The 27,075-nt window shown below is 39.9% G+C and overlaps 1 protein-coding gene across 1 annotated transcript in view; it reads right to left on the bottom strand.

Moving 5' to 3' along the window:
• The window catches only part of LOC123755365 (serine-rich adhesin for platelets), a 190,702-nt gene that overhangs the window by 57,111 nt on the left and 106,516 nt on the right, over positions 1–27,075 (bottom strand). The window contains 6 exon segments of the mRNA XM_045737920.2: positions 3,076–3,199; positions 4,048–4,239; positions 7,747–7,879; positions 8,771–8,987; positions 13,376–13,540; positions 13,778–14,365. Coding sequence (XP_045593876.2) covers positions 3,076–3,199; positions 4,048–4,239; positions 7,747–7,879; positions 8,771–8,987; positions 13,376–13,540; positions 13,778–14,365 — 1,419 coding nt within the window.

Raw genomic sequence — 27,075 nt, 5'->3', positions numbered from 1 at the left:
AAATGACTATCAAGTGCAATGAAAAACAATCACCATCAATCAACCATGAAGCAGAAATTAGAGAAGCAATTAGGAAAGAACTGGTTACCAACAGTAAATTAGTACAAAACACTGCAGATAGAAGTCCATAATAATTTTTGGGTGTTTAGAAAAGGAAATATTATCTAGGGTTATCTTGAGGTTATCTTGAGATGATTTTGGGCTTAACGTCCCTGTGGCCTGGTCCTTGACCAGGCCTCCTTTTTGTTACACACCCCTAGGAAGCAGCCCGTAGCAGCTGTTTAACTCCAAGGTACCTATTTACTCCTAGGTGAACAGGGCATCAGGATGAAAAACCTCTGCCCATTTGTTTCCAAATCCACCGGAGATCGAACCCGAGCCCTTAGGACTACGAATCCTGAGCGCTGTCCACTCAGCTGTCAGGCCCCTGATGGGTGGTTATTAACGGTGGACAGAGTTGCAGAATAGTTGAAAATCATTGAGAAAATAGTAGGTTTAGGAGAAGGCCTCAATTCAAAAGTAAATGTCAGTGATTTTAGTTGAAGTTTAGTTTAGAAGATTTTTAAGAAGTTGACTTAATGGCACTGCAGGTCTGGAATCATGATGACAAAACTGATAATTGTAAATGCCTACAGCCCACCAGCAAGCAACACATGGACAAAGGAGGAACTAGATGAAAAATGAGAGGGCCTCATAGTGGTCATGAGAGATTATAGTAACAGTAGATAAAAATAAATCCCGATTGTTGGTACTGGGGTACTTCAACTTAAAGGCAACAGAATAGGAGGCCTACGAGGCAAGAATGGAGGACACTTGGACAGGCAGATTTGTAAACTTCATTCTGGAGACATTCATGTATCAACACATCAAGCAGGTCACAAGAATGAGGGAAGGGGATGTTCCAGCAATACTGGATCTAATATTCACCAGGATAGAAAGAGAGATATTTGACATCCAGTACCTTCCTCTCCTGGGCCTGATCTGCTGAAAGAGGCAGAGCCACGGGAAGACCCCCCCCTTGGGGTTCGGACACCGAGTAAGCAGGGCCTGAAACCAAGGCTGGGCCGGCCACCAAGGGGCCAACAGGACTACTTTTCCTTGGCAAATCTCCAAGCGAGCATGGACCTGGAGCATCAGTGGAACTATGAGGAAGAGGTGCAGGTAACCCCCCCTCCCCTTGACCAGTCCTGCCTGAAGGCATTGACCCCGATGGCTTCGCAGTTGGGGAAGGGCCCAACATATAACAGGAGCTGCCTCAACCACGCCGATGCAGAGGTCCACCTCCGGGAGCCCATGCATCTGGAAGAGCCGACTGAACGAGTCAGCGTCGACCGTCCATTCCGTGGACAGGAAAATAAATAGTGACAGGCCGTCCGCCAGGACGTTGCACACCCACCAAATGTGACACCCCCCCCCCATATGTGAATGGCCAGTAGAGCCAAACCTCGAGAACTCAGCAGCCGGGTCACCCGAAGCAACCAGCTCCAAAGAGCCAAGGACCACATCGAACCCCTGTGGTTCAGCAAATGAACAACTGGGAAGCAATCCAAATGGAGCTGGATCGCAAGTGACCTGAATCCTCTGGAGCGACATCCACACAGCCGTGAATTCCCACACCGTGCTGTGGGCCCGACGGAAGGACGAACCCCACCGCCCCTGGCTGGCCTGGTAAGCACTGGTCACAAAGCCCCCGCCAAGAGATGACGTGTCCGTGAACATATCGAGCAAGGTCTCTGGTAGGCACTTGAACCCCGAAAAACCCGAAGAGGAAGCCGGCGATGCAGCAGCCGACATAAGCTTTGTCTTGGGTTCGTATCCTGGCCTGGGAGGATTTACTGGGCATCAATCCTTAACTGTGGCCTCTGTTTACCTAACAGTAAAATGGGTACCTGATTGTTATACAATTTGGTGGGTCGTATTCTGTGGAACGTAGGATTAAGGACTTGCCCAAAACGCTAGTGCGTGCTAGTGGCTGTACAAGAATGTAAGAACTCTTGTACTTGTACTGTATATATGATTAAATAAATAAATAAATAAATAAATAAATATTTTCAAATACTGTACTCAAAAGATCATGAAAGGGGGTGTCATGACCCACTGGTTGGGAACCAGGAACCTACTGTATTACATCATGTTCTGCAGACATTGCCCATAAAATCTGCTCTTAGTTTAATAAATTAATTGCTTTAGAAGACAATCCTCCTCCCTCATCTCATGCCTAATCTAAATCTTGCTAGCAACTATACATATGTACTACTATATAAATGCATACTATTAGGACATAGAGCACTGCATTCTATATCAGTTGTTACAGTTATCTCCTGCATAGCAGTAGTTCCTATCTGTACCTTTACCGCATACATATCAGCATGCTCCAACATCAAGATTCAACATCAGCAACAATAATACATGCCAAAACATATTGTCTAGTCACACCACCTCCTCCCCCCTCCACCCTACAGTACCTGAGACACCTGCACCTGGCTGTCTCGCCGATTGACCAGATGCCACTAGCTAACTACCTCTCTCGCTCCTTTAACTGCCGGCTTATTGTTTCGAACTCCAGTATTCGTGCCAAATATGACGTCACAGCCCATATAAGAAGCCCTGTCAGCATCCAGAGTGTCAGACTATTCTTCTAGTGCTCATTGCTGCCGCAGCTACTCTCACCTCCGGGTGACAGGTAGACGCATATAGCAATTTTGTATAAAGCCTTACCTTCACCTTTGTTATTAATATAAATTTTACATGTGTATATTTCTCTTTTGATTGTGTTTAAGCCAAATGGATAAGGGGTTTGGTTTTCATTAACTGTTACTTATCAGTTTGTGTAAAATTAAGGTCATTTTTTGTTATATTAAATGTTAAAAGTTTTTCTTCTCTTGTTTTTACCCACAGCTCTCACACTGTAAAGATACCAAGCAGTTTTTTTTTTTACTTTGTTTTCTCTTTTTTTATTAATGTGAGATTGGCACAACACCTGCCAGAATAGTTACTGCTCTATTCCAGATTCTTGTCAGACAGTGCATACAGTATATCTGAGAAGTGAGAAAGTGTGTGATAATGATGCATTACCTGGGGCAAAATATTATGAGGACGAGAAGGAGAGGTCTGTTGATGCCATGAAGAATCTCGCAATGGAGCCGGTAAAGACAAGCTGTTTGTCTCATTGTTACTGCTTGGTCTATTGGCATTCACCCTGAGAAATGACAACTACATTAAACTTTTTGTCCTGAACAAACTGCACATCATATTAAAACCTAAATACAGTATTTCCAATTATATGTAGACATCTTAGAATCAAAATTTGATGAACTGCCAACAATGCAACAACTGTATAAACATTAGTAAAAGCTTAGAAAAATAACAGCCAATCCACAAATTTAAGTTTTGGCAAACAAATAAAAATTAATAAATGTATTTACCTGTCATCAACAACATTAGCACAATCTAGGCTAGGTTGCTGCAGTTTATAAAGAGGGATTAAATGCTTTGTATATGACATGGCAAGAGGAGAACTGCACATCTAATATTATGAGGCAGTGGTGTGCTGCTTCAGATGACTTTCTGGAGTGTAGCTTTGCTGGTTCTAAGTGATGTTATGTTGTGTATGAGACATGGTGAATGAACAGGTATAACTTTAATTACCTTTAGCTTTCTTTCCTATAGTGCATCTTCTTTGTGGACATAAGCCTTCCCCACTCCATGAAATTGGTTATCATCATAGATAAATATTCTTGACAGTATACAATATTTTGAATCTGTCTCAAATTTTATGCCTGCTGTCATCACACGTTTGTTTTGTTTATAAGAGTACACAAGGGTAACTAACTCATGCCTTTTGTATATGATGTTCAGAGTGAATAATAAATTCCAAAGAAAGTAGAGCAAGGGGGACTAAATGCACAGGAGTGTTCAAAAGTTATGCATGTAGAGGAATGCTTTCAGGAACTAAGAGAATTGTCACACTACTGAACAGTGAGAAATGATTGTAGTGGATGCAGATACTGTGTATAGATAAAAATAAAACAGGGCATTTAGAGTCACCCATGATTGGATCCATGTGGCTGTGCTGCCAGATCCTGAAGTAAAGCCACCGCCACATGCTGGTCAGTGTGCACAGTGATCTGTGAGGCATGACGGAAAAGTTGAAGCAGAAACTCTGGCTGGTTGGCATGACGACGCATCAAAGCTTCTGCTTCTCTTAAGACCTCCAGAGTCAAGGCACCAGCACCATCACTAAAAAGAAGAATAGAATATTTCATCAAGCTTAATACACTGTAATTTCTCACCATAAATTTCATTATAAATAATTTTTGACTATTATTATTTAAACATGACATCAACAGGGTAACATCTAGAGCACATGGGAAGTTGGTAAACTATCATGATGGCATTTGCAAACATAAATACAGGTTCATTCAAGACAGTCTATATGGCTTATATAAGATCCATACTAGAATATGAAACACTAGCCTGGAATTCACACCTTGTGAAGCACAAAACCAAAATTGGGAAGTAGAGAGAATAGCAATGAGATTACTGTCAGAATTAAGAGGGCTGAGCTATAAAATTAGGTTAGGAAACAATTTCAACCAATAAAGAGAGAAAGGTAGTACAGTTGAGTTGGTTACTCGACACAAAATCTGAATTCCTGCTTCAAATCCTGGATGGGACAGAAATGGTTGGGCACATTTCCTATCACCTAACTGGACCTGTTCACCTTACAGTAATTAGGTAACCAGGAGTTAGTCAGCATCTTGTTGTGAGGATGCCTCTTGTGGGGGAAGGAAGGGGATAGTCATGTGACCTTGTGGGGGATCTCAATATAGGCCTAATAGTAAACAACACTGCCTGTCCCTAATATATTAATTATTATTATTATTATTAATACATACATACTGAGAGGGAATAGACTAGGTAGACAAGGATAGCTGCTTTATATTGTGAGAAGGTAGAACACAAGCACATAGAGCGAAAGATGAAAAAAGTCAGAGAGAGATTTAAAAAAATACTGGTACACTGTACAGGAAGGTCAATAATCTATCTTAGTGACTGACACCAATGTGTAGCCATCAATGATATAACCTCTCCCACTCTACCAATAACCATTGGAGAGCCACAGGGCAGCATCTTGGGACCTCTCCAATTTCTTATATACATCAATGATCTGCTAAACTTCTCTAACATTCTTAAACCTATATTGTTTGCTGATGATACCACCCTCATCTACTCTAACCCCAACCCACATACACTAAATAATGTTGTTAATAATGAACTAAAAAAGAGTCTACCTATGGATGTCAACCAACAAACTAACACTTAACATAGAAAAGACCTACTACATCTTATTTGGAAGCAAATCAACAAATGCAGTTCAGCTTCAGATAGACAATGTTAACAATAATAATAAAAATGATGGAAAGTTTCTTGGCCTATTCCTAGACAAGAGACTCAATTTTAGCACCCACATACAACACATAACTAAGAAAGTCTCTAAAAACAGTTGGTATACTCTCCAAAATCAGATATTATGTACCTAACTCTGCTCTCGTCTCACTATATTATGCACTAATCTATCCCTATCTTAATTATGGTATCTGTGCATGGGGTTCAACCACTGCAAACCACCTCAAGTCCATCATCAAACAGCAAAAATCTGCTATCAGAATAATAACTTCTGCTTTCAGACAACACTCAGCCCCTTGTTTAACTCCCTGAACATGCTAAACATAATCTCACTCCACACATTCTCTTGTGTTGACTACATTTACAAAACCCTGTTCTTAAATGCAAATCCTGCTCTGAAACTCTACCTGGACAGATGTAATAGGACCCATTATCACCATACCAGAAATAAATCTCTCTTTGTTATCCCTAGAGTCAAACTTAATCTGTGTAAACACACTATGCAAATAAAGAGATCTAGTCTATGGAACTCACTCCCTAATGAATTGAAAAGCTGTCCAACTTTTGCGCCATTCAAAAATAAAACTAAAAAGTACCTAATTTCATCTTCATAGTTATCTACTGTGTTGCTTTAAAACTGCACTGTATCTAGTGCTACCCAATCTCCCAATCTTTATCTACCCAATCCAAATAACTTTACCATTGTGATCATTGCTGTTTTCTTATGTGCTATCAATTTGTTGTATGGTGCCTATTAATCTTTGTTTAAATTAGCAATCAAGCTGTCAATGCATTCAATTAGAGCTTTAATATACCAATGTGCTTTAATATACCTACTAATCTCTCTCATCTCATTTTTTTCTTGCAATGTATCTTTTATCATTTCATTAATTCTGCTAGAATTTACCTACTTAAAATTATCTGTTAGATTAAGGACCTGCCTGAAACGCTGCTCGTACTAGTGCCTTTACAAGATTGTAAATACCATGCTATGTATCCTCACAAACCCAATGTACCTTCTTGTATATAAATAAAAAATAAATAAATAAATAAATAAAATAAATAAATAAGTGAAATGCACCGAAAGATGAAGTCATGGCAGCCACCTCCATCCACCGCTCCAATTACTTGAGAGCGATTGGCCCATATGATCAAATTGCCTGGAGATGATTTAAGGTGCCCCATTTTATTCAAAAGCCCCATCCCATTCCACGGAAACACCTTTTGACACTAGAGACCTCTGTCAATCGTTTGCAATACTGTATTTAAAAAAAATCCTGAGTCCCTAGTGGGCCATGTCCCTTTTCCAGAGTCTTCGTAAAAAGATGTGGGGCCATGTCTGGGGCATTCACTTCAGGGATGAAAAACAGCAAAAGGAATGCCAATTTCCTTTCGGGATTGCCTGCCATCCAAAATATAGTGCCAAAATATACGGGGTTGCCTGCCAGCCAGGAAGCATGGAAGTTATACTGCAACCAGTGAAATAACTTGGCCAAAACAGTCTCAAAATACAGGAAATCTTCAAAAGTACTACCAATATGCAAGTTCGATTCATGCAAAATTTAGCCCCTTGCGTGACCCCCATAGCCTCAGGGTAGAGAGCCACTGATGGCTTTTGGTCTTCACAATCAACACCAGAGAATGGAATCACTATGAAATAGTGTCAAAGTGGACAGAAAATTCAGACACACACAAGTAGAATAAACACCACAATAGAAATAATCTGTTCAGTGTCAGTAGTGAACAAATGAAATGCACTAATAAGTAAAGTGGTAGAAGCAACTCCCTATACAGTTTCAAATGTAGATATGATAGAGCCTAATAGGTTTGGAAACCCGTATACTAGGTGCTTGAAAGTTAAAAGGTAGGACCAAAGACTAAAGCACAACCCAAGCAAGCACAATTAGTTAAATACAATTTATTATTCCGAGGAAGTTACTGAGAGGACCTTGTTCAAAAAACAATAATTATCATTAAAAATAGGAAAAATCTGCATGACACCAGATGTAATGGCATGTCATATTAGGTAAGTCTCAATTAATACTTTCGATCGTGAGTACACAATCTTTGTTATAGAGAGGTCCACAGTTTGGAGGACATACTGTATATGATTACTATGAATGCAAATTATATATAATTAATCCAAGATACATATGCTTTATGCAGAAAATGCTTTCATATGCTTCCCCCTAACAGAAGGAATACAGTCACTAGTAATGATCAGTTATGCACAAAATTCACAAGTACTCTCTCACAAACATTAATTGATCAAATAAAATCCTACTCCTTAGCTATACTCCTCTAGACTATCATACAAATGGAATAAGAGAGACATACCTATCAGTACTATTGCCACGCACAAAGTTGTAATTAACAGAGCTACGATCTCTAGAATTTCCAGCAGAACCTGCACTTAGTGGAGCATTTGAACCAGGCACATTGACTCCAGAACTTGGCATCCACCACCCACCTGGAAATGAAAATCACTATGTATATTTTACCACAAATTTTGTTGATAGTTTAACTTACATTTCCACCTGACTTCTGATGACTAATTTTACCTATAATCTTTAATATTTATCTACTTTCCTGGTGAGTTTCCATTAGTACTGCGGTGATCTTGTATACCTAGACTCTCATATGCCTCTATTAAGGGGGGGCAACTTCTGGTCCCTGTCTTCAGTACGAGCTTGCAATTTAGTAGAGCCTTGTTTGGTACCTAAGATTTGGAAGCTTCCAGGTGGATAACTAAGTGAGACAGAATGAAATATTTTATTACATTCAACACTTGGATTTCTGGAGGCCTTTGTGTCTTGGGTCGATCTCAGATCCCCCCAGAACACCCTTTGGCTTTATAAGCACAGCAGATTCTGGTCCTTGTGTTCAGGTAGGCCTGTGCACATCCAGAAGTCTGGTGGGTTTGTGGCTGCAGTTGTGCTATCTGAGCAAAGGCAGAGAAGCCACTAAGGTAGCCAGGAAAAAGGCATTCCATTGTGTTCAACAATTGACTGATTAAATGGCTAGGAGCCTTTAAACTAACCCTGATTTGCAGTGGATAAATGTTTTTTAATTCTGTAATGTTATTCTTGATAAATATCAGGAGAAGGAAGTACAGTACTGCCATTGAATAAGTATGGCAAACTAGTCTATTACTAAAACTAACAGTTTTATTTAACTTCATACATCAATAACAAAAATTTCCCATGCTTAACAATAATTGATTTTTTTCAACAAACATCAACACTATCATGTGACAGTGATAACCAACTAGCTTTAAATATAATCTGAATACCTAAGTTTTCTTTAAAATGTCAAATAAAACTAAGTAAAGAGTAACCCAAATAGAAAGCAGAATACCAACTTTGTTTATTTCGATTATTTGTCTTGTGTTTGTTCTGGCCATGGACTTGTTGAGAGTTTGAGGAAACTGGATTTCTGACCCTGGGGTTGGCTCCCCTGGGGTTATTGATGTGAGGGTTGGTCACCCGGGCCCGTGCACCAGCCCCACTACTGCTATTGTTGTTGTGGCTCACTGCAACATTGAACCGCTTATCCTCTATGCGACTGCCATCCCTAGACTGCAAAGCAATAAAATAAACAAACAAGCTTAAAAGAATATAAAGGTATAAAGATTAGCAAGCACAACTATAATTATTTTCTTTTACTTTAACCACCGTGCTGCGCGGAGTTTATTGAGAAATTTCCCCGGTGCGCATGAAATAAAGTGTTCCCCAAAAATTATTTTTTCTTCGTAAAATGATAAATTCCCTTCTCTGAACATGTCTATGTAAAAATAAATACCAAATTCCACTTACTTTGGCTGTGGGGACGTGGACAAGGTGCACTGTGACATCATCAGGGCCTGGGGCCAGATTCAGGAAGGTACTTACAAAGGTTTTTCTTCTTAGCTACGAATGTTTTCCTTCTTAGCGCCTTCGTGGCGGCTACGTCGATATTCAGGTAGCTACACTAAGTGGAAAAACCTTCGTAAGTTCATTCCGGGATCTAAGTGTGGTTTCGACCACTCGTAGCTTTACGTAAACTGGATATAACTCAATTTTTCTCTACTACATAACACTGGGATCGATTTTAAGATTTTGGAACAAACAAAAGATTATAAAATTTGAATTTAGTGAAGAGGAGTCCTTCGTGTTAGTTATATATGCATTCTCTGCTTGAAACTTAAAGTAAATATGTCTTTTATGATAGTAGAATTAGTTTTATAATAGCAAGATATTATACCCGTAGTTATTAAGTAAATACAGTAAACACTGGTGAACATGAAATATGAGAGAAGGTGATGAGCCCTGCCTGATGGGATCATTTACTATCACCAAATGCCCCTGTTCACCTAGTAGTAAGAGTGTACCTTAGCTATACATACCCATTTCTAATTTATTTAGTTTGGTTTTATTTTGAAATTTAATCTGGGTGAGACAAAATAAAAATATGCTGCACAAATGATGTTAGGTAAGGAGAAGGGTAAAAATGTCAAAAACTTTATTCAATGAATACTTAAAGCTATAATTATGACTATATAGACTATTAAAAAAGAGAGAGGGAAGTAGGGGTCCAAGACCTCTTCCTGTTGTACAATTTGGGTGTGGAACAAGTAATTATCAAAAGAAAGCACCATGCTGGGAAGGTTATGTAGCAGTAAGGCAGTGAGGTGAGGCAGCTACTTATTTGAGGAATGCTTATTTTATTTACCTTATAAGCTGAGGCAACTTATTTTATTTGAGGATTACTCAGCTGATTCCTTTACATTTAGCATGGAACAAATTTGTGTCCAAGACCTCTTCCTGTTACACAATTTGGCTGTGTGTAACCAAACTAGAAGTGCTCTACAAATCAAGGGACCCAGAATGTGGAATGACCTCCTGAATCATGTCAAAGGCTGTACCTCTCTCAACCAGTTTAAAAGTTAAACCAAGTACTGCCTAATTAACTCCATGTAACCTAACTTAATCCCTAAATGTCAACCCATGTCTTGCTATTTTTTGAACAATGCTGTTCACCAACATGTGCAATTGCTGATTTATGCTATGTTACCCCCCTTTTTGTATTTTTTATTCCTTCTTTCAACACAATTTATACCTAATCCCGATTACTATTAAGTTTTAGTCTAAGTGTTTTTCCCCCACACCTTGCCCGAAATGCTATGAGTATTAGTGGCTTTAGGTATTGTATGTACTAACTCTGTCTATAAATCCAACATTATGTTTGTAAATCAACTGTATGTACTTTTCCTGAGTAAAATGTATTTATTATTTATTTTTTAATCAGTAAGTATTAAAAGAAGGCACCAAGCTGGGAAGGCTATGTAGCACCATTGTGTGTAACAATAAACCAATTTTTTTTTTAACAAATAATGCACCTGTATGGTAAAACAAATCCTGTCAGCTGTAAAAATATTGATGCAGTTATTTAAATAAAAAATATAATGAAAGAAATATTACTGGTTTATTTTTATCCTATCATTTTGTACTGTACAGTATATCTAATGAAGTGAAAAATTGAGACATAATGCACAATTTAATGAATGATTAGCATGGATTAGCAGTTCAAAAGAAATATTACTATTACATATCAACATGAGATCTTAATGATCCATGGTCAACATGATTTAATAAGGATAATACAGTACTGTATTTGTAATAATACAAACTATAATTTAAAATCTTTATTACTGATTTTTTTTATTAAGAAGATTAGGTATACACAGCAATGTGCTGCTACCCTATTCTATATGGAATATTACACAGTGTAGATAAAAAACTAGCTATAAGTTTATCTAATACTGTACTCCCATCTCACAGGATGGTTAGACATACATGGAATCAATTTAGAAAATACCAGCCTCAATACAAAAAACAAATCAACTCTGACTAAACAACTGTTCGCAATTTTCACAAGAGGTAAGCACTGAATCATGGAAACATTATATTATAATTACTCTTACCAGTTTCTACAAGACTCCTCTCAAACAATGTATTTTTTAACATGTTTAGGTATACACAGCAATGTGCTGCTTCCCTATTCTGTATAAGGGACCACACAGTGTAGATCAAAAACCAGCTACAAGCTCATCCAACATCCTCACCTCACAGGATGGCCAGTCATACATGGAATTAGGAGAGAACAAAATACTTAATGCTGATCTATTAGCCTCCACTGGCAAAATATGGGTGCAGCACAAGAATATCTTCCAATATTCCTGAGTGTATGAAGTAATTACAGAGCTCAAAATACCTCATACCATTTGGGATGAAGTCACTGATAACAGGGCAATCACAGATATAGTGTTGGAGAGTATGTTCTCTCAAGTAGGACTGAAAACAAATGTTTTTTCCACCAAGAGGGTTATAAACCCATGGAACCGCCTACCCGCTGAAGCCGTAAATGCCAAATTCCAGCTAAAAAATATCCTTAAGACAATTGGCGGGCCCTTTAACAAGCCGCCGGCTTTTTGTCCTCGTCGAGGCCACTAGATAGTTAGTGGCCCTTGGGTAAATTCAGTAAATATATACAATAATTGTCAGCGCATCTTCCGAGCAACAAGGACAGCTACACAGTATCTCTTAGAATTACGTAGATAAACAACAAATGTAACATATTTGTTCACTACAATGTTTGTGCTGCCTGTAGAAGTTGAAAAAAACAGTTTTACTTCGAAATATACTAATTTTATAAGAAAATTCGACGTAAATAGGAGGCAGTAGAGCTCCGATAAGCCAGCGCTAAATCTTCAATATGAAGAATGTTGCTGCTCTCTGATTGGCCAAACGAAACGCAGTAGTGACCTCTATCGGCACGCAGGTGAACCAACAAATATCTTCCTAAGTGGACATACTTGAATTGCAACTAAGCATCTTCTTAGGGCACACTTAGGAACCTTCGTAGCAAACCTACTTACGAAGAAATACATGGAGCATCCTGAATCTAGGTCCTGGTCGCCCGTGCGTGAATCACCCAGACACGGTCTCGCGGGCCATTTAAGCACTGGGTGTTGCCACAAATACATTTTCAATTATTTGTTTTATGTATTTCTAATGCAGTTTTATTTGTTTTTATCGTATATGATGCATATTTGTGTCCTTTACAATATGTATACAGTAGAATGTTCATAATGTTCCATGGAACTGTGATACATGTGTCAGTAATGTGTTCACAATGTTTATTGTCGCAATATTACCTGTTAAAAATTCACTAAAATTACAATATGTACAGTTTCATACACTATTTACACAGTAACACACTGTATTACACACTCAGTACTTCGGAAATGAGTAATAATCAATGAAATAGCCCATGGTACACAGCGCGACTTCGCTCTCAGTGCACCAGGTACAGATAAATTTTAGCTTCCTGTTTCCCCTTTCCTCCTTTCAGGGTAGGGGGGAGGGGGGGGGGGTTGCAAAGACAGCGGCACGGTGGTGGGATGACGTCATGCTCCTTTGCTAATTTTCGTTTGGGGAGTTCTGTCCACTCATTCGGCTTTCAGTAGCAATTTTTCACCAGAACAGGGGTTTGTTTTTGGGACGCCTACCTTTCTGGGTGCCAGACCTGGTCGATGACAGTCAGAGAATGCTCCCAACCACATGGGGGTTTCTATAGGCCATTGCTCCTCGTGCCTCACTGAGTTCTGGCCATGGTCCCCGGTAGGCAAGAACTCCATGCACATTGACTGATGCCAGAAAGTTATATATATCCATATCAGCCTGGATTGCTCCGGGGAGCCTCCGGGACTCACCCTGTAAATGGCATTTCATTGCATTCAACCCTTTTCTTTCAGTTTCCCGTGATCAGGGAATGCTTTTTATGAATATTCGATAGAAAAATATTTGGGGGAAATAATTTGTTTACGCACATCACAAAGTTGACAAAATAAACAGCCGACAGTACAGTGGTTAAGAATGTGTTTTCTTCACACCATTTATAACTTGGACTTGAAAGTGTATTTTACCTGGTGGAGACCAGTAGTACCACTGTGTGTTGCAGCAGAGGTGGAAGCAGTTTGTGCTGGGTGGTGGTCACTAGTATTGCTTTTAGTTGCCGTTGAGAGAAGGTTTTGCCGAGAATAACTGCGGAAATTGTCCCAGTAGTTGTTGGCTCGAGTTCCAGGAGGAACCTAAGGGGAAGTCAGTCAGTCAAATCATCAATGATTCCACCTAAGCAACTGAGCAAAGTTCTCTTCAAATACAAACACATTCAAGAAAGACACAGGTGGGCTAAAAACAAAAATACCTCATCAAATTTAAAAACCTGACAAGTTATGACAATAACATGATGCTTACATGAAAGTGCTCATACATTTTCTTACATATCCTCACAGTGGATATCATCAACAAATACCATAAATATTAACCTGGTTATTGAGAAGGTCTGTAGTCTGATGATGAAGTGGATGTGCAGATGGTAATGTTGCCCAGTGATGGTCATCTGGAGGCTGGGACTGAGGCCTCTCCTCACTCATACGATCTAAGTGAAGGAGGGGATGTGATGGGCTGCTGTCTACAATCCCTGCTACTCCCAACATGGAGGCCAGTTGCTCTGAGGGAGGTTCAGTACCAGGTGTTGGAGCATGTGAGCCCCATGTTCCTGGGTGTTCCCTTATATCTCCTAAACGACCATATATTGGGTTTGTGACCCCTGTTGAGTGACTTTCCCCTTCACCAGACTGACCAAGGAACAGAGGAAAAGAAAGGCTCTGTGGCACTCGGGATACACTCTCCTTTCCATCCCGTGTAAGCGAGGCAGCAAGAAGATTGTGATGCAGTGGATATGATGGACGACTTCCAGCTGTTACATCCTCCTCATCATCATCATCATCTTCATCTTCCTCCTCCTCCTCTTCGCTCCGTCTTGTTCCTGCCCTGGCTCCTCTTCTGTCTACTCGTCCATTCCCAGAATCAGGCACTGGAATCGAGTCCACTTGTTCCCTTCTATCAAGAAGCTAGATGAAAATATACATCTCATCAGAAAACAAATTTTTTTATTTTGTAGCAAGTTGTTATTACGTATCATACCATATTTTCATAATGTAACAAAAGCCTTTCCTTATAAAGCTACACGTTTTAAATTACCAAATGCTGACTATGTTTGTTAATCCAAATTATATGGGGCCCCATCCCACTTCAAGTTAGCCAAACTTGCAAGTGACCCAAATTTTACCAGGAAAGTTGAAAAAAAAAACCAGCGTTGAATGTAATGAAATACCATTTTCTGGGCGAGCCGCCCTGGAGGCTCCCCGAAGCCTGCAGGTCTCCACACAGCCCTGTGGAGCTAATCTTTGTAAATTCCTGCTTGGGTGAAGATGAAACTAAGTCCATGCAAGAAATAAAGCTTGTAAACATATGCACAGAAAGCAATTACTGAAGGTAATGGAACAGCACACAAGTAAATGGCCCCTCACAGGACTGAGTCCAAAGAAAGGCCTACACTTATCACTGACAAGAAGTGGGACCCACCATGGCCTGGAGATTCAGGAAGGTCAGCTTTCTCAGATATCAGCAACAAGACTAACTCGATGCTGGTTCGCAGGGGTGCCACCTCTTGGCTTTTTTTTGCACTAGCGGGTTTGAGCTCAAATCGAGTGAATCAATTGGAATCAGGCTAATCATTTGCCAAGTCATTTGGCCGTTTCAGTGCACCTTGTAGTTGTTTGTATTGTTTCATTAACTTTCTGGAGGACTTCTCAGCGTGGGTGATCATAACAGTCCCCTGCTAACTATGCCTTTGTGAGTGTGTGTGTATTTGGGGGGGAAGGGGGGTTTGACCAGGTTCTGGCTCTTAGTTTCCAGTTTGCCATACAGGACTCCTCTGGCAGATGTGACTTGATAGGGAGAAGCCATCTCAGTGAGATGGCGTCCCCCTATTGGCTCTCGATGGCTCCCTTCCTTAGTACTTGTCTGGCTGCCAGGGCAGCCAGACAAGTACTAAGGAAGGGAGCCCACTGGCAGACTCATACAACACGGCTGGAGGAAGAGGCTCGAATGCCCCCGTCACTACCCCGGAAGGGAAAATCCTTGAGACCGCCTGAGTCTCAAGACCAATACAGGGGAAAAACAAGTCGGAGTGGAAGGAAACAAACCTGAAACAACCAACACCCCCAAGCCCCGTCACACCAACCAAAACAGGGGCAGCCTCAGGGCTTCCAGGGAGCAAACTACCTAGCGTGTTGCCAGCAGCGAAACACAACATGCAACGCCCGTGCTGCCTGTACCTGCATAGTCCGTACAAGACTGGGTAACCAAGTCACAAACAAGCAACAAAACTTGTAGGACTCCGGGCCGAAGGTGCCACTGACCCCACAGGCAGCAGACGGAGGCAAACAATAGTGAGAGTCACCCTGAGACAAGAGGACAGAGCAACTCTCTAACTCGCACAAAAGCGAGGGGGGAACTCCGGGGTCACCCACGCACCCCCTAGGGGATTCTCAGTTTCCTGAGCGTTTACTGGATCTCACGCCTAGGTAATCCCAGGCAGGATACTGCTAACCGGCACCCAATTCTATCAAACAACCTTCCAAGAACTGAACCTCCGGGACGTGTACACTCACGGGGACCTAGCAGGGTAAACCAGCGGAAGAAGGAAGAATACACAGTACACAGGGGGCAAGAACCAAGGCAGACCCCCCACCAGGCAGATAAACAAAAAGAAAAAGAAAACCCCGCAAGAGGAACAGCGTACCCAAGTGGAGCAGAGCCGGCCACCATGATTGATGAAAACAAGCTGTGCAGTACCCTGAGCCCCTGCCAGCGCAAAACTGCCCCTCACCCTAAGGCGTACAAGGGAGACAGAACACCCCAGCACACAAAGGGCGGCCGAAAACCAAGCAGTAAATGGCCTAGCAGAGGCAGAACCCAAGGAACTTGTGGAAGGTAACCCCAAGCCCCAAGGGCAGTACTTACAGGGCACCTAGGGAAGGAAACCCTAGGGCATGCAACCCAAGTACTGGGGAATCACTACCGGCTCACTGCACCACCTAGAAGAACAGTACACCACACTCTAGGTACAGTGCTGAAACAACTACTGGAGCCGTAGCACACAACCGTTGCCTATAGCATCAGCCTCAGAACTGAAGGGTGGATAGCCAGGCGGGGGTCTGGGGCTCCTCCTTTCCTCCTTCCCCCTCCCAGCGAGGGGGGAGCTGCGCAGATAGCGGCGCCGTGACATGTGACATCATGCTAGTTTGCTCGTTTCCTTTATGGGGAGTTCAATCCACTTGTTCGGCTTTTGGTAGCAATTGTCACCAGAAAAGGGGTTTGTTTTGGGACTCTTACCTTTCTGGGTGCCTGACCCAGTCGCTGGCAGACTATAGACTGCTTCCAACCCACGGGGGGGGGTTTCTATAGGCCATTGCTCCCCATGCCTCTCTGAGGGGGTCCAGGTTCTGGCTCGTGGTCCCCAGTAGGGGACCACGAGCATATTAATCAACATTCATATTAATTAATTGTGCATCCATCATGTGTTGTATAAATTCATCTTTCGTCACTTGGACATTGCTACATTTTCACCTTAGATTTATTTTCTTTGATTTCCTCAGTTAGGGTCCCTTCCTGTAGTACAGTCGGGTTTGTTTTTGACTCGCAATCAAGAATTCCAGGTTCAAATCCCAGGTGGGACAGAAATGGTTGGGAATATTGCCTATCACCTAGCAGTAAGTACTCAGGAGTCAGTCAGCTTCTTGTGGGGTTGCATCCTGGAGAGGGTCGTCAGTAATTCAACCTTGGGGAGACCTCAATATAAGCCTAACATGTATATATACACTAACTCCCTGTCCCCCAACAATGAATTATTATTATATATTAATTTACTTAATAAGTTCTTCTGACTTATCAAGTTCTTTACCTACTTACCACTAATATCTTCTTTCATTTGAGCACTATGTATAGCAAGATCACCTTTCAGTGCCAGAGTTACCTGAACTATTACATCTTTACCACCAGTTTTGCCTTCAAGCTAACCTGACTTTCATCTATATGTTAAAATTTTGTCATGTAACATGTCACAGCAGCTTGATCATTACAGAAACCCTTAAATTCTGTATATTATATGCTTTTGAGCTCTGCATCTTTTTGCAACTGGCAAACCTCCTCACTCAGTTCCTGTGTTACGAGATACTCGCTCATCCATACATTGGTCTGGCTGCTCTATATGTAAACAAAGGATGCCACCTAGTTAATTGGCTCAACAAATACAACTCATGTTTGTCTTTTTTTCACTTTTTATTGACACACTCAAGTACCTGCTTTATGCCATTAATATCTCCGAGCTCTAGGAGAGCACAGAGAACCCTCCAGCTCAGTGGTGTGTGTAATTCCCTAAGCTTAGATACAGAATGAGAACTACACTTGTAGTGTCCTGTAGTGTACTAAAAAGTTTAACCCTAACAGTACGGATAATGTCATACATTAATTTCCTGAGTAATTTAGTTATCATCATACAGTATGTTGATTGCAGTTATCACCTCGTTTATATTCAAATAATGAAAATATGGTTATGATACATCTATAATTATGTAATGGAGATAACTTAGACTAATTAAAAAATTATAGTATAATTTGTTCATTTCATGCTGCAGGTACACTTATCTTGTACCACAAGTAAGGCAATTACCATTAAATCACAATTTGGTCTTCCCACCCGGTGTTTCATTCATTTCTGTATGATATTACCAGACTGAATAGCAGCAAAGGAGTGGGTTCCAAGACACTTCCCTTGAGCTGTGCCAGAAATATCATTACATGCAATACAGGTATACATACAACATTGTAGTCCTATGTAGACAATCACTGTGTTTTGTCAATTATGTGTAAATAGTTATTCAGCATGATATAAATTTAAGTGAAACAGCAAATATATAAATCTCTTAACATGATCATCCCAGCTCACTTCATCACTTATTAGCAACACTGTGGTGCCACAGCCTAAGGACCAAATGAACGCTCACATGGAAATCTCCTGACGAGCATGACACACAAAAATCTTAAATGTTTGTGTTTTTGGCATATTCCTTACTTTTTGCAATCAACTGCCTCATTCATATGAACCTTTGATCATAGCTGCACTTTAGGAATTAAAAACTTCTGATGGTTTTGGCATTGTGATATTGTAATATTTCAGCTTCTATCATTTATTATACATCTTCTATCATTTATTATACATATGCAAATACTGTATACACAACTTCAAGAATAACTATTTTTGCAGATGTTAATGTTGAGAATGGCATATCTCAAATCATCTGATAGTCCTCCTTATTCATAACAACATATATTAAGACCCATCATGTACCACAGAACACATGTAGAATGATATGGTCTATCAAAAGATAAACATTCTTGCCAGGGCCTGGGGCATGCTTGTGAAGCAAGTAGGGAGTCTGATTGTAGCTGGGTTGCCTGTGGTTTAACTCTCCACCTCCCCCCAAACTTCATGAAATGGATGCCAGAGCAGAGTCCCTTTGAAGTGGTGCCAAATCTACCAATGAAAACAGGTCCAAAACTGAATGGTCAGTTCTTATTGGCCCAAGAAAGAGAGCAGGTCCACAGTGTCAAATAGAAGAGTTATTTTGACTATCATGTGCACCTTTGACTATCATGCTCGTTTGAGGTCATCTCTCGTCTCTAGGCCAAGGATATTGGAGCATACCTCACATAATGTCCACCAAGTTAACCCTAAGTAATACCAAATTAGGTAACTGGTATAAAGTCTAACCAATATACTTCCCTCAAAGCTACATACAGGAATACAACATAACAAAGCTCCTTTGTCTGAATAGCAATGGACCCAAAATGGCAATATTAGCCTACATTGCCATTTTGGATCCAGCCCAGCCACATCCTGTGCCCTTTTCTTCTCCCAGAAGTGAATTCCTTACTCAGATTTCTACCTTGTCATTCATAACGCAATTCACAACCATTGGAGAGAGTGATACCTTACCTTGCCGTTACCTTGCGATGATTTCGGGGCTCAATATCCCTACGGCCCGGTCCTCAACCAGGCCGCCTAGTTAGTTATTACAGATAACAAATTACATACAGTACCTATCCCGTAGCTTTCCTCATAACACGAAAACAACTACAAATTGGGACTGTATCTGGGAAGGTTATGCATTGGCCACACAAGATTAACTCATAGGCATTTTGTGGAATAGAGACCTTCACCTTACAGCCAAATCTAAATTGTTTCACTAATACTGTAGTAGTGCACCTCATAGAATGTCCCAGTTGTCAGGATGATTGGAAATTTTGCCATCCCACTTTCCTTTGAGTCATGTCTCCCTTAATAAAATCATTGGCAAATCTGATTCCTCTGATATCGCATGTCTGTCTATCTGCTCTTGTATTTGCATCTTGACTGATAGCTAGGATCTACTGAATATTATCTAACACACAGTGCAATACGGCTTTCTAAGCATAGTGCTTTCTTTTTATAATTATTTATTTACTTTTGCCACTGTGAGCCACATACAATACTATCAAATGCCATGCAATCCCTTGCCCTCATCTCTCCACTGCACTACAGCAGTAGTACCCTCCACTGCACCATCTCTGCTGCTGCAGTGTCACCCCTTGGTCACATGCCTGTATGTAATTACCTAAGTGTAGTTACAGAATGAGACCTATGCTCGTGGTGTTCCCAACACTCTTTGAAATTACTGACAGTTTTGGCCTCCACCACCTTCTCACCTAACTTGTTCCAACCGTCTACCACTCTGTTTACAAAAGTGAATTTTCTAATATTTCTCCAGCAGCTTTGTTTTGTTAGTTTAAGTCTATGACCTCTTGTTCTTGAAGTTCCGGGTCTCAGGAATTCTACACTATCAATTTTATCGATCCCTGTTACTATTTTGTACGTAGTGATCATATCGCCTCTTTTTCTTCTATCCTCTACTTTTTGCATATTTAATGCCTCTAACCTCTCCTCGTAGCTCTTGTCCTTCAGTTTTGGGAGCCACTTAGTGGCATGTCTTTGCACCTTTACCAGTTAGTTGATGTACTTCTTAAGATATGGGCACCATACAACCTCTGCATATTCCAACTTTCGTCTAACAAAAGTCGTGAACAACTTCTTAATATTTCCCCATCCATGTATTTAAAAGCAATTCTGAAGTTATAAAGTGTAGAATAGGCTCCTTGCGCAATGTTCTTAATGTGGTTCTCAGGTGACAGTTTTCTACCTAGAACCACCCCTAGATTCCTTTCTTTGTCAGAATTCTTTAAAGATTTCTCACATAATTTGTAGGTTGTGTGGGGTCTATGTTCTCCTTATTCCACATTCCATAACATGGCATTTACATTAAATTCCATTTGCCAAGTGGTGCTCCACATACTTATTTTGTCCAGGTCTTCTTTAGGGCATGACAATCATCTAGGTTTCTTATCTTCCCTATTATCTTAGCATCATCAGTAAACATGATCATAATTCTGTATTCCATCTGGTAGATCATTTATGTAGATAATGAACATTACCGGTGCAAGAACTGAGCCCTGTGGTACTCCACTTGTAACATTTCTCCAGTCCGATACATTGCCTCTAATTACGGCCCTCATTTTTTTATAGATAGGAAATTTTTCATCCATGTTAGAAGCTTACCTGTCACCCCTACAATATGTTCCATTTTCCAGAACAACCTCTTATGTGGAACTCTTGTCAAAACCCTTTTTTAGGTCCATATAGATGCAGTCAACCAAACCATCTCTTTCCTGTAAAATCTCTGTGGCTCGATCATAGAAACTGAGTAAATTCGATACATAGGATCTTCCAGATAGAAAACCATACTGTCTGATATTATATATTTTTCTCCAGGTGTTCTACCCATTTAGTTTTAATTATTTTTTCCAATATTTTGACTATTACACTTGTCAATAATACAGGTCTATAATTGAGGGGGTCTTCCCTGCTGCCACTTTTGTAGATTGGAACTATGTTAGCCTTTTTCCACACATCAGCTACAACTCCTTTACACAGAGATGCCTGAAAAATCAGTTGAAGTGAAATGCTGAGCTCACCTGCACATTCTCTCAGAACCCATGGTGAAACTCCATCTGGACCAACTGCTTTGTTCTTACTTAGCTCCTTGAGCATTTTTTCCACTTCATCTCTAGACACCTCTATGTGCTCTATGTTGTTCTCTGGAATTCTTATTGTGTCTGGTTCCCTGATGATCTCATTTTGTACAAACACACTTTGGAACTTTTTGTTTAATGTTTCACACATTTTTTTCATTTTCCATGAATTTATTTCCCATTTTCAATCTCTGAATATTATCTTTTACCTGCAATTTGTTGGTTACGAATTTATAGAATAGACCTGGTTCTGTTTTACATTTGTCCACAATACCTTTTTTCAAAATTTCTTTCTGCCTCTCTCCTCATTGCCGTGTAGTTGTTTCTCGCATCTCTGTATCGCTGGTATGTTTGGGGGTTTGGCCTCCTCCTATATTGATTCCATTTTTGTGTCTTTTGGTCTCTGGCTCTCTCGCAATTTCTGTCGAACCAATCCTGTTTCCTAGTTCTTCATCTCTGCTTTGGTCTAAATTTTTTTGTGCCTTTATCATATATTTCACAAAACTTGACATACATCTCATTTACTTCATGTCCTAACAGCAAGTCTTCCTAGTCAAATTCCTTAAAGAAATGTCTGAGTTCCCCATAATGACCTCTCTGGAAATCAAGCTTTTCAACTGCTTCAACCTCATTTTCTTCCAGATTATAACGCATTGCATACTTTATTCCCAAAAAGACATGGTCACTTTTACCCAAGGGAGGGAGGTACTGAATGTCAAATATATCTTCCTCTTTCCTGGTAAATATCAAATCCAGCATGGAGGGAACTTCCCCTTCCCTCATCCTCGTAGCTTGTTTAACATGTTGAAACATGAATGTTTCCAGGATGAGGTTTACGAATCTATAAGTCCAAAAAGCCTCCGTTCTAGCTTCATATGCCTCCCAGTTTATGAATTTCAAGTTGAAGTCGCTGACTACCAACAGTCGTGATCGATCTTTATCGGCTCGTTATAATCCTTCGTTATTGTTACAAGACCCTCTCGTTTATTATCTAGCTCCTCCTTTGTCCATGTGTTGCTTGGCGGTTGCTTGGCGGTGGACTATATGCATTTATGATCGTTAGTTTATCATCCTGATTGCAGATCTCTAGTGCTATTATGTCACCGTCTCGTGGATTAGCAATTATTATTTCTTTTACCTTTAGGTGTTCTTTCACCAGCACAGCAACGCCACCACCTTTCTTAATTTTTTTGTCCTGTCTCCAAATCAAGTAGCTCTTTGGGGATACTGTATGACCTCATTTAAAATATTATCTTCAAGTTTTGTCTCCATGAGTGCAACAATGTCTGGTGTTTGCAGCTGTATTACATCACTTAACTCCAGTATCTTTGATCTCACTCCATATATGTTGGTGTATGCAATTTTCAGGAACTTGTTTCCCCTCTTTTTCTTCTTCACTCCCCCTCTCTCTAATGATTTTGTTGGGATGCCTTTATGTACCACTTTACTGGTCTGCCTACCCCTATCACTTTGTAGAAAAAAGAATTGATTTCTTCTTCATTCCTGCTCTCATTTAAACGTTTTGCCTCGGCGAGGTTCAGTTTCATCTTCTCTGTCTTCTTTTGAAAGATCTCGTCTTAACGACCATACTTTCCCTACTTCATCACTTCGTAATTATCTAGCATTTCTTAGTACTTTTTCCATCTGTTTGGCACCGTTCAGGGTGATCGTCAAAGGTCGATCTTTCCCTCTTACATACTATCCAATCCTCTTGTAGTTGCAGACATTCTCGATTGTAGTAAGACCTTCCACGAGGCCAACAATTTTATCTACTACAGTACTTTCTCTTCTTCTACAGCCCGATCTGACCTAGATGTTATCTCCTTTTCTTTGCAACCAAAAATTACCAGAGACTTACTTCAATCAACTGTGCTTTGCACCAATTTAGGATTTGATGCCAGTTCCTTCCTCACTTCCAGGCCTAATGTTTGTTTTATCCTGGTTGCTGCAGTGTTTGGCTTCCTTTACTGCTGCTACTATTTTTTCCTTCTCCTTGGCCACTTGTGCATAGGTGAATTGCCTATCTTTCTTGCGCTGTTCTATTCTCTGTGTAACTTCCTCCATCTGTACTGACAAAAGCTGTTTTTCCTGTTGAATTTCCTTCCCTAACCTATCATAGTCATTTAAGTTTAAATTTGCTTTAACGTCTTCCAAAGCTATCTTTAAGAGTTTATTTTCCTTTTCCATGGCTTTGCAATTTGCTTCCAACAAATTCTTGTCCTTGCATAAGTCTTTCACTAAACCTTCAAGATCTAAAACTCTGCTATTCAAATGGTCATTACTTTCTTTCAGTTTGCTGATTATTTCTACATGATAGTTCACTATAAAATCTAATTTTGCCAATTTGTTGTGTAGGCTGCTTATATCAATGCTTTCTTCATTAAAACCCCCAAAATCTAGCTATGTCTATGTGTGCATCTGAAAAACTTAGTAATACAGGTCAGGTATTGTATTTGAACTGCAGTGTGAATGTGCAGAACCTCTGGTTCCCTAGCCATAATTTGCCATGTACAGTACCAAGAGTAGCCAGGAAAGATTCTCAAGACTGTGGGTTGTGTGCTAACATTCCTTGTGAAAGAGTGAGTAGATAAACCTGGCCACTTCTTACATTAGTAGTGGTCCAAGTCATCACTTAACACTACTCAACATTCAGTTGTTTATATTATTGTGTATGCAATGTTCCATGTATGAACTCGTTTCAGAGTTTCTGAGCTACATAAGTCTATAGTCTATTGTGCATGCACATTGATTACTCCTCAATATCTCTGTTGTAAGGATCTCTGTATGGTTCCCCCATTAATTACTTTATCATCACTAGAGGTAGTATTTTGCTGAGTCACTCAAGCTCACTGTTAAGAACATGTCTTTCAATCAAACCAGTTAAAGTCATCAAATGAAATTGTGTAGAACTCTTAACCAGTAATTTTTTAATGAAATACAGTACCAACCATTTTTGTTTTAATGTGAGTAGACCATTTAAATAAACATAGCTGCCATCATGAAAAGCCTTTACCTAAACCTTTAGTTATCGTCTTTATAATTTTTTTATGATCCGTTGCTACTGATCCAGTAGCAATGGATCCACACATGGCTACATCAAATATATTTTGATGTCAAATCCAACGTCACCTGGATCCCTAAATCAGGTTAATTCAGGAGGCAAGAACCAGTGACTACAAAATGATGTCTAGCATGGCTAGACATGCACTTGGATAGTCAAGCATAAAGAGATATAAGGCTTCTTTCCCAAACTTGGCTGATGCTTAGACACGAGTTGATCTTAACAAAGTAAGCAGAAGTGGTCTGACCCATGTACTTAGCATACTGAAAGTCATGATACCATCAGCCATGGCAGTTAGAAAACACTAGCAGGTTTTACAGGCATAAACTATCCCCTCATTTAAATTTATTCTATCCATCTACCACTGTTTGCTTAGGAGAATTTACTAATATTTTTTAACCACCATTGTTTTCTTGGCCTTTTGTTCTTGATTTTGCAAGTACAAAAATTCACCCAAATTAATTTTCTAAATTTCTTTCCATTTTCTATGTAATTATACAACTTCATGACTTTTATTACTACTAGTTTTGGCATATTTAATGCCTCCAGCCTCTCATCATGGGCTTTGTGTTTTTGCTCCATGAGCTTTAGAGCAGAATATCGATGCCAACTTTTCTTAAATATGCAATATGAGATATAGGAGGTACACAAACAAAGTATACCTGTTGATGATTCTAAGGATCAATGTTCCCATGGCCCAGTCTCTTTGACCTGGTTGGTCTGGTTGTCTGGTCATCAGGCTGTTCAACATGGCTGCTCACAGCCTGACGTATGAGTCACAGCTTGGTTGATCAGGTATCCTTTGAAGGTGTTTATCATGTTCTCTTTTGAAGATTATGAGAGGTCGGCCAGTTATGCCCCATATGTGTAAAGGGAGTGTGTTGAAAGGTCTTGGGCATTTGATACTGATCAAGCGCTCTCTCAGCATGCCTATTGCAACTTTGCTTTTCAATGGGGCTATTTTGCACATCCTGCCATGCCTCTGTCTCATATGGTGTTATTTCTGTGTGCAGATTTGGAACTAGTCCTCCTAGTATTTTCCAAGTGTAAATTATTATGTCTCTTCCCACCTGCACTCTAGGGAACACACTGAACATTTTTAAGTAGTCCCAATAATTTAGATGTTTGAGTGGATTTTAGCAGTAAAATATCCTTTGCACACTCTCCAGGTGAGCATTTTCTCCAGTTTTGAATGGGGTTGTTTGTATGCAACAATATCCCACTCCAGAGTGCACTAGTATCTTCAAAAGTTTCAGCACTGGTGTGGCATCTCATGTGAAAGGTTCTCGTTATCCAACCTGCCATTTTTCTTACAGTTGTGCCATCCACTTTGCTGTGTTCTTTAAAAGTAAGATCTTCTGACATGATTACTCCAAAAATCCTTTACATTGCTTTTTCTTTCAACAGTGTAGTTTGACTGCATTTTACATGTGGTTTTTGTTTCTATATTTTAATTTTTTCCATAGCTGGAACCTATCCTCATTAAACACTGTTATTTTCAGTGGCCTATTGAAAGACTTGATTAACATAAAATTGGAGGTTTGCTGTGTCTTCTATATTGTCTATTCTTATGTAAACCCTAATGTCATCTACAAAGGATAATACAGTACTATAGTTTGTATCTTTGTCTATGATATGAAGATTAGAAAAAGTCCTGGAGCAAGCACAGTAACTTGGAGGACTGAGTTTTCCAAGGTGGATAATATGGATTTTACTGTGTTCACCATTATACTCTGGGTTCTGTTCATAAGGAAGATATAGATCTACCTCCCTACTTTGCCAGAAATTCCTTTTGTGCTCATTTTGCATGCAATAATACCATGGTCACATTTGATGAGGGCTTTTGCAAAATTTGTGTATACAGTACCTTTGCCATCACTTGCAAAATAGTTTTCCAGACATTAGTGTTTTGTTTGTCTCCCATGGCATCTAAGGCCATGTCACAGTAGTCTAGCAACTATGAGAGGCAGGATTACACTGTTCTAAACCCATGTTGCCCAGGGTTATGTAGACACTGTTATTCCATGTGTTTTATGATCTTACTTCTTAGCATTCTCCCAAAGAGTTTTATGATGTGTGTACTTTAGTTGCTTTACTACCTCCTTTGTGAAGTGGTGCAATCTCTACTGTTTTAAGTACATAGGGGATAACACCAGTATCTAGGCCTTGTCTCCAAAAGATGTGAAGGGCATGTATAGCATTTTTTGTTTTAATTCTTGAATATAGAATTCCAAGCCTGGAGCAAAGTCCATAAGCATGCCGTCTATGGCTACTTCAAAATCCAGTGGGGTTAGGTTCGATGGTGATGTCACATTTGTAAGGATTTTGTTTGGATCATTGATCTTCAATGTGTTCAGGGGTTCAATGAAAATGGAACTGTACTGTAGACTCAGTATTTCCCTCATTTCTTTATTGTCATTTGTGAAAGTTCCATCACCATTGCATAAGTGCCTAATGCTAGTACAGTAATAGTTTTTGTTCTAGATTTTGAATATGAGAAAAGTATTTTAGAATCCTTTCTATTTCACC

Source organism: Procambarus clarkii, chromosome 20, assembly GCF_040958095.1.
Source record: "Procambarus clarkii isolate CNS0578487 chromosome 20, FALCON_Pclarkii_2.0, whole genome shotgun sequence".
NCBI classification, from domain to species: Eukaryota; Metazoa; Arthropoda; class Malacostraca; order Decapoda; family Cambaridae; genus Procambarus; species Procambarus clarkii.
The sequence above is the reverse complement of the archived record's forward strand: the minus strand, read 5'-3'. Positions and strand labels throughout refer to the sequence as shown.